This window comes from Rhododendron vialii, chromosome 11a (genome assembly GCF_030253575.1).
Source record: "Rhododendron vialii isolate Sample 1 chromosome 11a, ASM3025357v1".
Taxonomy (NCBI): Eukaryota; Viridiplantae; Streptophyta; class Magnoliopsida; order Ericales; family Ericaceae; genus Rhododendron; species Rhododendron vialii.
This window is the reverse complement of record NC_080567.1, coordinates 31,998,568-32,012,597: the sequence shown is the minus strand read 5'-3', so window position 1 is coordinate 32,012,597 and position 14,030 is coordinate 31,998,568. Positions and strand designations below refer to the sequence as shown.

At 41.4% G+C, this 14,030-nt stretch overlaps 2 protein-coding genes and 1 non-coding gene across 3 annotated transcripts; all 3 read right to left on the bottom strand.

The window, feature by feature from the left end:
• Nucleotides 1–2,347: 2,347 nt before the first annotated feature.
• Nucleotides 2,348–5,869, bottom strand: LOC131307857 (uncharacterized). Its single transcript, XM_058334582.1, has 3 exons — nucleotides 5,446–5,869; nucleotides 4,999–5,368; nucleotides 2,348–3,225 (listed from the first exon to the last, which is right to left on the bottom strand). The coding sequence occupies exons 1-3, from the start codon at nucleotides 5,509–5,511 to the stop codon at nucleotides 3,161–3,163; spliced, it is 501 nt and encodes a 166-aa protein (XP_058190565.1). The 5' UTR covers nucleotides 5,512–5,869; the 3' UTR covers nucleotides 2,348–3,160.
• A 7-nt stretch (nucleotides 5,870–5,876) lies between these two features.
• Nucleotides 5,877–6,675, bottom strand: LOC131307855 (disease resistance-like protein DSC1). The gene is made up of 2 exons (XM_058334578.1): nucleotides 6,394–6,675; nucleotides 5,877–6,275 (listed from the first exon to the last, which is right to left on the bottom strand). Exons 1-2 carry the CDS (start codon nucleotides 6,643–6,645, stop codon nucleotides 5,973–5,975), a joined length of 555 nt encoding a protein of 184 aa, XP_058190561.1. The 5' UTR covers nucleotides 6,646–6,675; the 3' UTR covers nucleotides 5,877–5,972.
• A 5,727-nt stretch (nucleotides 6,676–12,402) lies between these two features.
• Nucleotides 12,403–12,511, bottom strand: LOC131309017 (small nucleolar RNA R71). The gene has a single exon (XR_009194691.1). It is a non-coding gene; the product is annotated as a small nucleolar RNA R71 (small nucleolar RNA).
• Between the last annotated feature and the right edge of the window lie 1,519 nt (nucleotides 12,512–14,030).

Below are 14,030 nucleotides of genomic sequence, written 5' to 3'. Positions count from 1 at the left end.
CGAAATCTCCTATCTACCATATACCTTTTGAAAGCAGATATGCATGTTGCGAATATTAACATCTTCATATGTTTTTCCTTTAAAAATTAATTTGGTCTCATGTAAGTTTGAATTTGGAGAATGAAAATAAGGAAGAACTATCTTCTTATTTAGCCAAACAAATTTCTAACAGGAACTTTGAAGAGTTTATTTCTCTCCGCATGTTCTCTCCTTTAGCTGCTTTATTTACTACTCCTATGTTTCTTTTTTCCCTTTTTACATTAATATTTCATTGATAATTTCGTATAATATGTGTTTTTCACTTTACATTTTCAAGCGAGGAAATTTCAGCTGCACTGAGACATCTGTTGGGGTGGAGACACAACTATGTAATTTGGCGCAATCACACAAGTTGTTTGATCCAAATCTTCACCATTATTTAGCTACTTCCATCTTTTCAATTAATATCCTTACGCGCGTTTCACCATATTATTCTAGGCTTGGTTATTGCTGACTTTGCTTATATATAAACTTGGTGACAAGATCAAAAAAGATTTCTGGCGAGAACATCATTTAGAACGCTTAGGCTCTGTTCAGGTTTCTAAAAAAATGAACTTTTAGAAAATGAAAGTAATTTTAAACTCAAAAATCATGTGTTTACGTAAATTATTTTCCTACCAATATAGACCTTATTTGATAAATCTCATTTAGATCTTTTAAATGGTGCAAAAAAAATTAAAAAATTATTTTTCATTTTCATTAGCATAACAGGTGGGACTTGTGCAGCCCAAAGTCTGTGGACTCATCTCTACTTTTTCATCTTATAAAATCAAAGGATGAGCCAATTGAAATTGCATATTTTCCCGTTCACACCCAACTCATCAAACATTAACACGTACCTTCGAATTTTTCATGCTCGTTTTCTCTTTTTTTTGGCCCTTACTATGCTTTGTGCATTTTAAAAAAAAATTGTTATGCTAATTAGAAGTTTCACAGACTTCTTTGGAATATTTGCATTCTATGGAAAAGTATTATCCATTTTCCAACCGATTGGTCAACGACGATTTTACCCTTGATTCAACTATGACGGTACACTTTTTGAATTGCATTCTTCTTTCTAATTGAAAGGATCCACAAAAGATCAGATGTCATGACTGGTTTTATTATTAGTAAAAAAAAAAAAGCATTGATGGGGAAACGTCGTTTTGTTATCGAGACTCCTAATTAAGGGTTTTTTTAGCTGTTACTCCCTCCGTTCCATAATATTTGTTCGGTCCGCGAAACGAGGACTACAAAATAATGTATTTCTTTCGAGAAAAAATTTAAATTTTTTTCACAAGTTAAAAGAACTCGTCGAGATCTAGTAAATTGTTGAATTTTTTTTCCACTTTTCTTACAAAAATAGTATTAGTTTTACGTCTCCGTTTTGCGGACCGAACAAATATTATGGGACGGAAGAAGTACTATTTTCTTCCGGCACAAGATTATTTCAAAAGTTATATATCTTTCGTTTTTATTATGAACTTAACTTAAATTTAGAAATTTTGTCCTTATTAGAATTTTTTTTGCATTTGTTAGTTTTGCGCCAAACTTTTGTGAGTTATTGATTCGTCTCGACAAGAGGAATCGGAAAAGTAAATTTTTTTTTTTTACTTTTACCCATGCATTTTGAGAAATAATTAACCACTTTTTAGCCAAAAAAAAAAAACCACTTTTTGGCCTAAAAAGTTGTTATTTCTCAAAATACTTCCCTAATACCCCACTGATGTATATCACTTGACAAATAAAAAATAAAAATAAAATGAAGGCATTACCAACAAGAATACCGGATATTAAGGATTACTCTCTTTTTTTCATTTGGGAAGCTTTTGACATATATAATGATCTACAGTCTATTTGGCAGGATTTGTGTAGTCATAAGGGAAACTGCTAACTGGATGGGGATAATGTGCATGTAAAAAATAACTGATTTTCGTTGAACGTGGAATATGAAATAAAATTTTTGAATGTGTATTGGAATCCTAAATTTTTAGCAGTGTATGACTATTATTCACAACCCATCAGCTGATGACTAGCAAGGCTGGCCATTAAAAAATAATTTACAAGTCACACATGAAGGTCTCCATACATGCAAGCGAACCAATTATCCACCAATATTAATTGCTGCCCGTTTTTTGTGAGAAGTACGGGATATATATATATATAGGTGTTCCCCATGTCCGTCATAACATTTTATTAGCCCTCTAATGGAATGGGACCAGTCCACTTGCAGGGGAAAATAAAAAGGATAAGGATAAACATTGGATGTACCCGAACTTCTCTCTTTTCATGCATCCCAATTTCATAGGCCCTTAGGCTAAAATACATCGAGATTCAGCGGATATATAAATGATTGAGAATGTCTGAAATTTGCAGGAGCTCGACGCTTCATTGGAGCAAGTCGTCAGTCACACCATCTGTATCCACTCCAGCGCTCAATGCTGCTTCTTCTGATCCTGTTGTAGCTTCTGCTACTTTTGCTTCTACACACATTAATCACAAACCATTGGTAAATGTTCACACAACATATCTTCTGTGAATATCGATTTGGCTCAAAACTAATGGACCAAAAAGGTGGCCTTTTAGAAGCCTTAGACATCATCAGCTGCAACAGAGGCATTGCAGAAGGTCTTTATACATGTAATTATCATGTGGATAGGCGTGGGTCTGAGATAGAGTGCGGTGAGAGTGAGGCAGTAGCTCAGAGCGAGAGAGAACCAGAGAGCGGGAGTTGAGTTGAGCTCCGGTTTGGCGTGCTGAAATTTTCTCTCTAAATTGATTCGTGTTGTGTGTGTGTTTTTGGTTTACGTCCTTCTTGCGCACAACATCTTCACGACTTCATAAGAAATGAAGAACATTCAGGTTATACTGTCTACATATAATTTAGTGTTGGGTTCCAGACTAAAAAAAATTTAGTAGATTTTCCGACCATATTTGCATTTCAGAGGTCTCAATTTCCTATGATCATCTTTCTAAAATAAGAAACCTAAGCAAACTTGTAGTTTGTTAATGTCCTCATATTTGAAGCCATATCAAGCCAGACCATCGTAGTATGCTTATATAATCACAAGGGCAGAAAAGGTTCGCACCTGCGTAAGGCACATATGGAAACATACTCGAATCCCAGGAATGGTGTAGAGTGCTACGGTATTGCATGGGATGCTTGTCCCTCTTCTACGAAATACAAAAGGTGGACTCCACACTCCTGTTTACACCCATTTTTGGCCAAAATGAGAAAGAGAATAAAAGAATGGCTTTGGAAGTAGTTTCAGGCCTTGAGAAGTCTTATGAATCAGTCACCTGCAGAATTAGGCATTTGGAAGAATTTAAAGTGGCCATAACTAGGCCAAATTGAGTTTGGAAAGGCAGGAGAGAGTTTGAAAATTGATTAGGCCACATTAATGTTTGGAGCATGGCCTAATTAGTCAAGGCCCAAATTGATTTTCAGATCTAGGCCCATTTTCAGGCCTTGGCCCAACTAATCAAAGTCCGGACTAGTTTTTCAGGCCTATCTAGCCCAATAAGGCCAAGATTCATTTTTCAGGTCTGGGTCCAGTTTTTTAGATTTATTTAGGCCTAAAACTGACCAAGTCAAAAAGGTCATATAAGCTGCCTAGTCATGCTTGGGAAGCAAGCTGCTCACAAGCAGCTCAAAGGCCTAGAAGCTTCTCCCTAGCAAGCAGCTCAACCAGGCCTGCGTTTTTTGGCCTTGGTGGGCTCAAATATCCCTTTTTTACAAGCATCCATGCACGCAAGCAGCTCAACCAGACCAAGGAGACGTGGCAGCCATGCATGGAGACATCCCAAGTAGCTCAAAGGCCTAGAATGTTCTTGCTGGGCAGATCTGGGTAAGCTGCTTACAAGCAGCTCAAGGTCTGAGTGGACCCCATCCTTCAGCATAAAGCAAGGCCAAAAACAGGTGGCGCACATGCAGCCCTTGGAGCTGCTGGTGAATGATTCATGCAGACCTAAGCAAGCTGCTCACAAGCAGCTCATCCAGGTCTGGTTGATCCTTAGTTTCTGGATCCTTCTTCCGTGAGAGATTAACCTCAGAGGATTTAGAGGGCCCACAAATTATGCAAGGTCCAATAAAATGATAAGAAAGGCCTGGTGAAGTATTGGTCTGCAGCTGTGGGGGGCCCAGAATGGCCTGGATACTGCAGGAACTGAAATTTTATTTGCCCTTTTTCAAAGTTTTATACAAAGAAGAAGGATTTTTCAGGCCTTTGCCCTTTTCTTGGAGTAAAAGGCACGTTTTGTTCAGGGAGCAGCCCCTCATTGGAGCATTTTGAAGCTGCTCAAGCCTAAGCCTTTACAAGGAGGACACTTGGCAGCTAGGCATGAAGGCCTATGGAAGCAGCTCAAACAGCTCAAGGCCTAGAACATCTGCCTATAAATACCAGAGTTGAAGGCCTTGGCAAACGTCCCCGACCATCAAGCCCACGGCTTATGCAAATTTATTTTTCAATTATCTTCTACCTTTCGGTCCCTGACCATCAAGGCCCCGGCTTATGCACCTACATTTTCATTTCTTTCAATTATCTTTACTTTCCCGCAAAGCATTTTATCTTTTAGCCCAATCTAGCCCAGCCTAGATTTTATTTCCTTTCATTTCAATGTACCTAAACTTCGTTAAACCGTTAATGAAGTTCATTTACTTTATCGTTCAGTCCTGTTTTCTTTTTCTTTCCATTTTTTACACCGATTAGGAAATACTAAGTCCTTATCCCGACAAGGCAAACCACGAACCACATACGGCCTCACCCCTTAGGTCGTACGCAATCGCTCAATACGAAGTCAGATCTGAGGCATTCAGGCCTTAGCACGAATTTGGACTGCAATCCAGTCCTGGCATGAGGCATCCAAGCTTTGATACGAATTTGGACTGCAATCCAGTCCTGGCACGCCCGCATCAGGCCTAGAACTACCCTACTCGCTGTTCCTAGGCCAATTTTTACTTTTTCGGAAGAAACAACTCCTTAATTTGTCCATCACTTGTAATCCCGAATGAAACTTCGACTTCGTCCCCCTCTGTAAACTGATTTGCTTGGAAAAAATGGCTTAACCATACCAGATCTCCACCTTCTTCTGGAAGACCATAGTACCTTGGTCTATAGACCGACTTCGTGCCACTGCTCTTGTTATTGATTTCAAAATGTACGGGTTCTAGCAACCATTCTCTATCGGCCGGAAGTGTATACACGAAACAAACATTCAAGCCTCGAAAATTGAGATGAGGAGATAAAGTCGCTGTAAATGATATGGTGGATCCACTGTTCTTATTGCTAATCCAGTGTGGAACATCTCTCCCCGGAAAAAATGTAGTGAATATGTAATCTTCACACAGTATCTGGGAAGATAAAATGCATGGTTACAACGGTTAAATGCGAGAGAGAGAGAGAGAGAGAGAGAGAGAGAGAGAGAGACCTGAATGGGAAGTTTCTTTCTACTCCACACAATTGTATTAACAATGAAGGCCTCGACATCAGCCATAGAGTCCAAGTTGAAGAAGCCTATACTGTTGAGCAGTTCCACATCAATTTCTTTGACGGGTAAGATCTTGAAACACCACTGTACGTAATTTAAATTGAAGCAAGCACCGTGTGAGATGCGATTGTAGGTGCTAGTACTACTCTCGGACGTAATTTTTTCCAATGCGTGGCACTCTGTGACAACCAGTATCTCTAAACCGATCGATGGCCATATAATCTGCCGCAGATTTTGACACCATGACAAGTCCAATGTTTGGAGCCCCGTAAGATCTTTAATGGCTTTTGGCAGGCTTGAAATAGGATTTCCAACAAGAAATAGTTGCTGCAACTCGGAGAGATTGCTCAAATCCCCGGGAAATGCATTCGTACCCTCGGTTTTGGAACCCGAGGCCAAATAAATCCTTGAGGTACAACCTCCCTAGTGAGGAGACGCTCTATATCATTTCTGCTAGCGCGAAGAACTCACAGTGATTTCATCTTCTCCAGCTCCTCTGTCGCCCCCATGAGATTTGCGCAACCGGAAATGTTTATTTCCACTAGAGATTCTACCATATGAATATTTCTTGGAAGCTTTCTCAGATTTTCGCAATCCCGAAGATTCAATAACTCTATTTTCTGTAGTTTTACGATCGATTCATCCACCTCAAACAAACTGGGACATGCTTTGAGAATCAGTCTCTCTAATTTGGGGATTCTTGAGAAGTCTAGAGTCTTCGCAAGTTTCGGTGAGTGACTAAGATTTAGAATTTTCAATGATCCAAGAACCTAATAAAAACAGAGACATGGTGCCACACAAGTTTAAGAGGTTCTTTTGTCACAATAGTTAATAATAATTGAAATCTTTATGAAATTAAAAATAAAGAAGCAAAACAGAGTATCTTACCTTAGTTTCTTTCCAAACTTGTTTCAAGTTGCTATAACTCAAGTCAAGAGAGACCAAATTCTCTAGAGGAAAATCATTGGGGAAAAATTCTGAAGGAAAACCACTCCAATACAAAAATCGTAATCTTTTGGGAAATGCCTTACAAGTTCCAGAGACTTTTACACCACTCATATTGAGTAGTCTCAAATTATACATCTTTTCAAATGTATTTGCTTCAAAGACAACCATGTTTGAATTTCTCACGATGTTCATGATGTCAAGTGCGAGGCCTTCAATTTTTTTCGTACCCTTGGAAGAAAATAAAAAACACAGAAACACTAGTTAAATACTAGCAAGCATGTACAAAATCAATACACATAACCATGAGAAACATGTTTCTTACAATTGCTACATGACCCATGATCTAGCTTAACTGCTGTGAACTGTTTGTAACCGTTAGCATGAACAAAAGGAAGGCCATCGTGGGAGGACACTTGGCACCGCAAGAGCAAGGCTGGAAGATACACCAACATGCAAAACCGTGAAGCCTCTCGCCTATAAATATAAGTTCTCAAGACAGAAAAAGGATCCAACACCAATTAAAGTTCAACGCTTACAAACACTTTTCTACTTTTAGCAAAGTAATCTATCGAGTACCTCGTGCTCAAACCCTATTCAAACTCACTTCATCAAGTAGTTTGGATTTTTACTTTTCTTGTAATCAAACTTTATTATCCCGGAGTAATAAAGTTTCGTTTTTTACATCACATTTCCTATACGACTAGGAAATTTTAAGTCCACAACCGTGTGACAAACCACGAACCTCATTGTGATCTTTAACATTTGGGTCACACGCAATCGCTCTTATGTTAGAAGTTAAGATTCATGGAAATCTTCATCAAAAGTTAGTGTTGTAACGAACGCTATGAATGCTAGCTAAGAACGAGAAATTGAAAACTAAACAAGAAATCACAAAGACACAAGATATACGTGGTTCCCCAAGATGGGTACGTCCACGGGCCAGGAAATAGAGGATCCACTAACCAACGTGAAGAAGAGATACAAAGAGCCGGCTGTAATCCGTAACTCTAGAAAGGCCACAATATGAGAGCCCAAAAGATACTTCCTAGAAGTCCCCCAAAAGCCCTATTTATAATAGGCTATAAAAACAGAAACAACATAGTTAACCAATGTGGGACTAAAGAATACAAGGCATTCCAACAATTCTCCACCTTGACTTGAATTCCACTGAGCCAAATCACCAAATATAGCACTCCCCTTCTAACCTCTCACTCGCCAAATGCCCCCGAGGGGCGATCAACTGCAAATACCAAGCAAGCCCAAGCAATGCTTGAACTTGGCAACCGGAACCGATTTAGTCAACTTATCTGCTGGGTTATCTGCCGTACCCACTTTCTTCATCTCAACTTGTTTCTATGAGATGATACCCCGAACGAAGTGATACCTGACATCGATATGCTTGGTCCTCTCATGATACATCAAATTTTTAGTCAAATGTATAGCACTCTGCGAATCACAGAATACTAAACTCACATCCTGTGCAAGACCAAGCTCACAAAGCAAACCTCTCATCCACAATGCCTCCTTCACAGCTTCAGCAATGGCCATATACTCCGCTTCTGTTGTAGACAGCGCGATTGTAGCTTGTAAAGTAGCTTTCCAACTAATGGCACTTCCAGACAGAGTAAAAATATAACCTGCCAGAGACCTCCTCTTATCGTTGTCACCGGCAAAATTTGAATCAACATAACGAACAGCATGATCACCAGAATTGACAACCCCAAATAATAAACCAACACCTGCAGTTGCGCACAAATACCGTTGTATCCATTTCACAGCCTCCCAATGTGCCTTTCCTGGACGCCCCATATAACGACTAACAACACTAACTGCATGTGAAATATCAGGACGAATACATACCATGGCGTACATAAGGCTCCCAACTGCGCACGAATATGGAACCTGAGACATATACTTCTCCTCATCCTCCGACTATGGTGACAACTCAGCTAAAAGTCGAAAGTGTGCTGCCAAAGGGGTACTGACTGGCTTCGAGTTCTGCATGGCAAAGCGCTCAAGCACTTTAAGAACATAAGGCTTCTTATTCAAAAATAATTTGCCAGCTACTTGATCTCTGCAAATCTCCATACCCAAAATACGTTTTACCGCACTCAAATCTTTCATCTCAAATTCACCACCTAACTGTTGTTTCAACCTGTTGATTTCGGATGCACTCTTGGCAGCAATAAGCATATCGTCACATACAACAGTAGATAAACAAATGAACCATCTGGAAATTTTCGAAAATACACACAACTGTCATACTCACTTCTTGAATATGACTGACTTATCATAAAAGTATCAAACCGCTTATACCACTGCCTAGGGGATTGTTTGAGGCCATATAAAGACTTACAAAGTAAACAAATGTGATCCTCCTTACCAGAAACAACAAATCCCTCAGGCTGACGCATATAAATCTGTTCCTCAAGCTCGCCATGCAAAAACGCAGTTTTGACATCATGTTGCTCTAACTCAAGATCATAACATGCAACAATAGTAAGTAAAGTGCGAATGGAACTATGTTTTACAACTAGTGAAAATACCTCATCGTAATCAACACCTTCCTTCTGGCTGTATCCTTTCGCCACTAGCCGAGCTTTGAACCGAGCATCTTTTACCTCTGGAATACCTGGTTTGCGCTTGAAGACCCACTTGCACCCAACAATCCTCTTCCCTTTCAGCAGTTCTACTAACTCCCATGTCTGATTCTTCTGAAGAGACCCAATCTCCTCATTCATAGCAACAAATCACTGTGCAGACTCATCACTCAAAACAGCTTCCATATAGCTTGAAAGCTCCTCATACTCAACTGTTTCAGCAACTGACAAAGCATAGGCCACCATCTCAGAATAAGCCGAATACCTTTCAGGAGGCCGAATCTCCCTCCTTGGCCTATCTTTAGCAATAGTGTGTGGTTGCTCAACTAACGCATCAACCTGTATCTGAACTCTTGAACTCCTCTTCAATTGGCTTATCAATGTGCTTCTTCCCTGAGTCGGAAGATTCACTCAAAAACTCCACCTGCTTTGGAACACTCTATTCCTGAACTGTATCATCAACCTGCTTAGACCCTTTAATCAGATAATTTTCAACAAAAGTCACATCCCTACTAATCAAAAACTTCAAATCATCAGAGCACCATAACCTGTACCATTTGACACCTGCTGCATAACCCAAGAAAATACACTTCTTGGCCCGTGGCTCTAACTTACCCTCATTTACATGAGCATAAGCTGGACACCCAAACACACGCAGCATAGAATAATCAGCTTGATGACCTGACCATACCTCAAAAGGAGTCTTACACTCAATAGCAGTCGACGGAGACCTATTCACCAAATAGCATGTTGTGGAAACGGCTTCAGCCCAAAATTCATTGCCCAATCCGGAATTGGACAACATACAACGTGCCTTCTCCAAAAGAGTCCTGTTCATTCGTTCAGCCACACCATTCTGCTGAGGGGTTTTTCTCATTGTGTGATGCCTCACAATGCCCTCATCACTGCAGAACTTATCAAACTCGCCAAGACAAAACTCCATATCATTATCAGTTCTCAAACGTTTTATTTTCTTACCAGTCTAATTCTCAATCAAAGTTTTAAACTGTTTGAATGTATTAAAGGCGTCACTCTTATGTTTCAACATATACACCCAAACCTTACAAGAGAAATCATCGATAATACTCATAAAATATCGAAAACCACCTTTAGAAGTTACCTCTGCGGGACCCCAAATATCCAAGTGAAAATAATCCACATTGCCTTTAGTGCGATGAACAGCTGTAATGAATTTTACCCTACACTGCTGATAGGCGCGTGGAATTCATGAATTTAAGCGCCTAAGTAGGGAAATTAGCGCGTTAGACGTGCATTTAATTCTCATTTTTCCATTTAATGCGTGCACGAGGTTGGATTTTGTGTTTGTGCCTAATTTGCAGGAAATTGAGATGTTTTGGCGCTAATGAGAAGTACCCGGTAGGCCGTGATAGAGCTTGTGAGCGTGAAAGGCTGTGGAGACTAAGTGTTGGAGTGAAATTGACGAGGAAATCACCGTAGTCATTCGCGAGCGCTACAAGAAAGTGGTATAGCGCTCAGAAGTGGATAGCAAAGTCCACAAAGTGATCAGAGAGTTGGCTAGCGCTACACCCTTTTTGGTGTAGCGCTACCTAAAGGTTAAGAGAGAACAACAGCCAAAGCTAGGTCAACGGAGTCAACGCCTCAAACAAGTTCGCGAGCGCTATACCATTTGTTGTATAGCGCTACCGAGGGGCTTAAAAAGGGCCTAAAACGTTGACGTTTTGGGTTAAGCCGGTTCCAATTCCGATTAATTTTAGGATTTTTATTGTTTTTAACGGGGATTAATATAAATACCTCGTTTTAAGTTAGTTTTAGGGTAGATTTTTCATTCCAGACTTTTACGTAGCAGCTTTTTCACTAACGTTGTTTTGTTTTCTCTCAGTTCTTAAGTTTTCTGCACTATTTCTTTCAATCGCTTGGATTCTGGTAACGTTTATCGAATTTCTTCGTTAATTAAAGTTGTTCGTTATTATCTATTCTACGTGGATCTTTCTTTTATTTTTTTTCCGTCTCTTCTGCAATAGATGATCATGTTTCGATCTAGGGTTTTATTTTCTGTTATTTCAAGCATGCGTGAGTAGTTCCCCAGGGTGCAGCCACGGGACGAAGGCGTCCTGTGACTAGTTTAATCAATGTTTTACCTCGGGTACGAATTAATTCGTTTTTCCAACAGTTTTGGGATATGAAAGAAAATCCCTTTCTAATAAACAAAACCCAGGCATCATCAGATTTTAAATGCGCATGAGAGCTGGTGACAAGTGGTGGGCATTTATTAGGAACCCCTTTTTTCTTATTCTGAGATCAGTGAATTGAATAATTGTGTCCCGAGTAAATATTGGTTAGGCTAGTTGCAGACGCTGGGTTCCCACGGCTGTACTCTCGTTTAAATTTATAGTTAATTAAATCAATTCAGTGATTTAGGTAGTAAATCAATCAATCAAACAAAGGGTGGCTACCTAAGAGCCAGATTAAACTAAAGTTCATCACAATTGAGTCAACACCGTCCGTCCGTCTCTGTGGTTCGACTCCGGTACTTCCGGAATTATTGTGCTACATTGGTCGAGAGTCCTGTGCTTGGGACGCGTTTTTAGTCTTTATTTATTAATACACCCGACAGGTCAAGCATTTTTGGCGCCGTTGCCGGGGACGGCGACGTGTGTTCTAGAGTGTGAGTTTTCGTAATTTTTGTCTTTTAGTTGAGTCACCATAGGTAGAGAGAGGAAGGTGTCCTCTAAACAGGACCCTCTTTATTATCGCGACCCGACACATCGTTTAGTTCGAAAAGAACTGGAGTCGAGTCAGCCTGTGTTGTCTAGTTCTTCATCTTCTAGTTTAGAGTTAGACTCAGCTGAGCACCAGTCAGAGTCTATTCCCATTAGTGATTTTTATATAGATTTGCCTTTTGAGTCAGTTAGTGTCAGCAATCCACTTTTCCAGTCAGTTCCAGAGTCAGTTTCGGAGTCAGAATCAGAGTCAGTCGAGATGGGAGATAGGCAATTAGTCAATCCGCCGTCCTTGAGACAGCACATGCATCCCGAGAGGACTACTCCTCTCGGACCCATTGTATTCCCTCAAGAGACACAAGAGGCACGCAATGCCTTCACCGTCAAACCCGGTGTCCTTAATAGCCTCCCTAATTTCCACGGGAGGGAGTGCGATGATCCGTACGAGCATGTGCGGACATTTGAGGGATTGGTGCGCAACCTTGCGTCTAATACCCAATATGAGAATGCGTGCCTCAAGCTGATTGAGGCGACGTTGAAAGATGGTGCGCTTCTGTGGTTCCGAATGCAAAAGTCTCAATCCTTCACCACATGGGCACAAGTGCGTGACGCGTTTTATAGGAAGTACTTTTCTGAGGCTAAGACTAAAACTTTTAGGCGTCAAATCCAAGGTTTTAGGCAGGAGAGGGATGAGTCATTTCTCAAGGCATGGGAGCGTTTCAAGGAATTGCTCCTAAGGCTGCCACACCATGGCTTTGAGAGAATTCAGTTAATCGGTTTCTTTCATCTGGGTCTCAACGCTGAGTCAGTCCAGCACATAGAATATTCTTGCAAAGGGGACGATTTCTTGTCCAAAACAGCGGACCAGGCTTGGGATTTCTTAGATGACCTAGCTGATAGGCAGAGGGCTTTAGAACCATCCGATTTTGAGCGATCCGGACCTTCTGGGTCCAGCGTTGTCCCGGTTACCATTCGTGATCAGCGACTTCAGGCTCAGGTTGAGAAAATGGCTCAGAGATTAGAGGAGCTAGAGGTGAGGCAGGTTCGTCCAGTTCATGAGGTATCAATTGAGGAAGTATGCGTGTGGTGTGAATGTAAAGGGCACACCGCGACGGTTTGTCCTGGGTTTATTGCCGCCAAGGGGGCGAGTCAGTTTAATCAGGAAGAAGTCAATGCAGTTAGGACCTGGGATCCTTATTCTACCACGTATAATGCGGGATGGAGGGATCACCCCAATTTTGGGTGGTCAGATTCCAGACCCGTAGGTGGAGGCCAAGCTCAACCCCTTGCGCTACCTCCGCCACAACAGTTTCAACAGGCCCAATCGTCCAGGCCTCTTCAGGGTCAAGTCATTCCATTCCATTTCCAGCAACAGCCTGGTAGGGGGGCAGGTCCATCAACTCGTGGTCCTCCCCCAGGTTATTCGCAAATAACCGCGCGTGATCATAAGTTAGAGGATACTGTCAATTCCCTGATGCAGTCACAAATGACATTTCAGACGGAAACGAGACAGCAAATTGGGGCCCTTACAACCCAAATGTCGCAACTCACTGCAGTTGTCAGTCAACTGCAGCAGGAGAAGGGTAAGTTTCCAGCCCAGGGTAGTGCAGCGGGCGCCCATTATTTGGGAAATTCTTCAGGTCCTAATGTTCAAAACCAGAATCAGGAGGAGGCTAAGTCAGTCACCATTCTCAGGAGCGGGAAGGAGATCGATAAGTCCATCCCGCTAAAGCAAAAACCAGCTCCACCCCCGGAGCCGGTTGATGCACCAAGAGCAACTCCTGATATTGTTGATGTCCCTAGGAAGGAGGTAAAGGATGATGAGGAGTCACCTGAGGTGGTAGTGCCTGCAACTGCGGCCCCCATGACTCCAACGCCACCCGTTGCTCCATACCCAAATCGCTTGGTGGCGAAACCTAAGGTCAATGTGAACTTTCAAATGCTTGAATTATTCAAGAAAGTTCAATTTCCTATCTCTTTGATGGAAGCCATTGACGCAATTCCCCAGTTTGCTAAGGTCTTAAAGGATCTGTGCACGTCAAAGCGGAGAACCAAGAGTCAGGATAAAGTGCTTCTGACGGAGCAAGTGAGCTCCATTCTCCAGGCTGAGATCCCTACTAAGTGCAAGGACCCTGGTTGTCCCACCATCCCTATAGCTATCGCGGGCCAAAAATTCGATAAGGCTTTGTTGGATTTAGGAGCAAGTGTCAACTTGCTCCCCTATTCGGTATACTTAAAGCTTGGCCTAGGCGATTTGAGAGCCACACCGGTCACG

Excerpts from the sequence above, each read along its gene's own strand:
- LOC131307855 (XM_058334578.1), bottom strand. The coding sequence starts at position 6,645 with ATGAACATCGTGAGAAATTCAAACATGGTTGTCTTTGAAGCAAATACA. Across the intron at positions 6,276-6,393 it reads AAGTTTGGAAAGAAACTAAG|GTTCTTGGATCATTGAAAAT; the intron begins GTAAGATACTCT and ends TGTTTTTATTAG.
- LOC131307857 (XM_058334582.1), bottom strand. The coding sequence starts at position 5,511 with ATGGCTGATGTCGAGGCCTTCATTGTTAATACAATTGTGTGGAGTAGA. Across the intron at positions 5,369-5,445 it reads GAAAGAAACTTCCCATTCAG|ATACTGTGTGAAGATTACAT; the intron begins GTCTCTCTCTCT and ends TTATCTTCCCAG. Across the intron at positions 3,226-4,998 it reads TACAAGTGATGGACAAATTA|AGGAGTGTGGAGTCCACCTT; the intron begins AGGAGTTGTTTC and ends ATGGGTGTAAAC.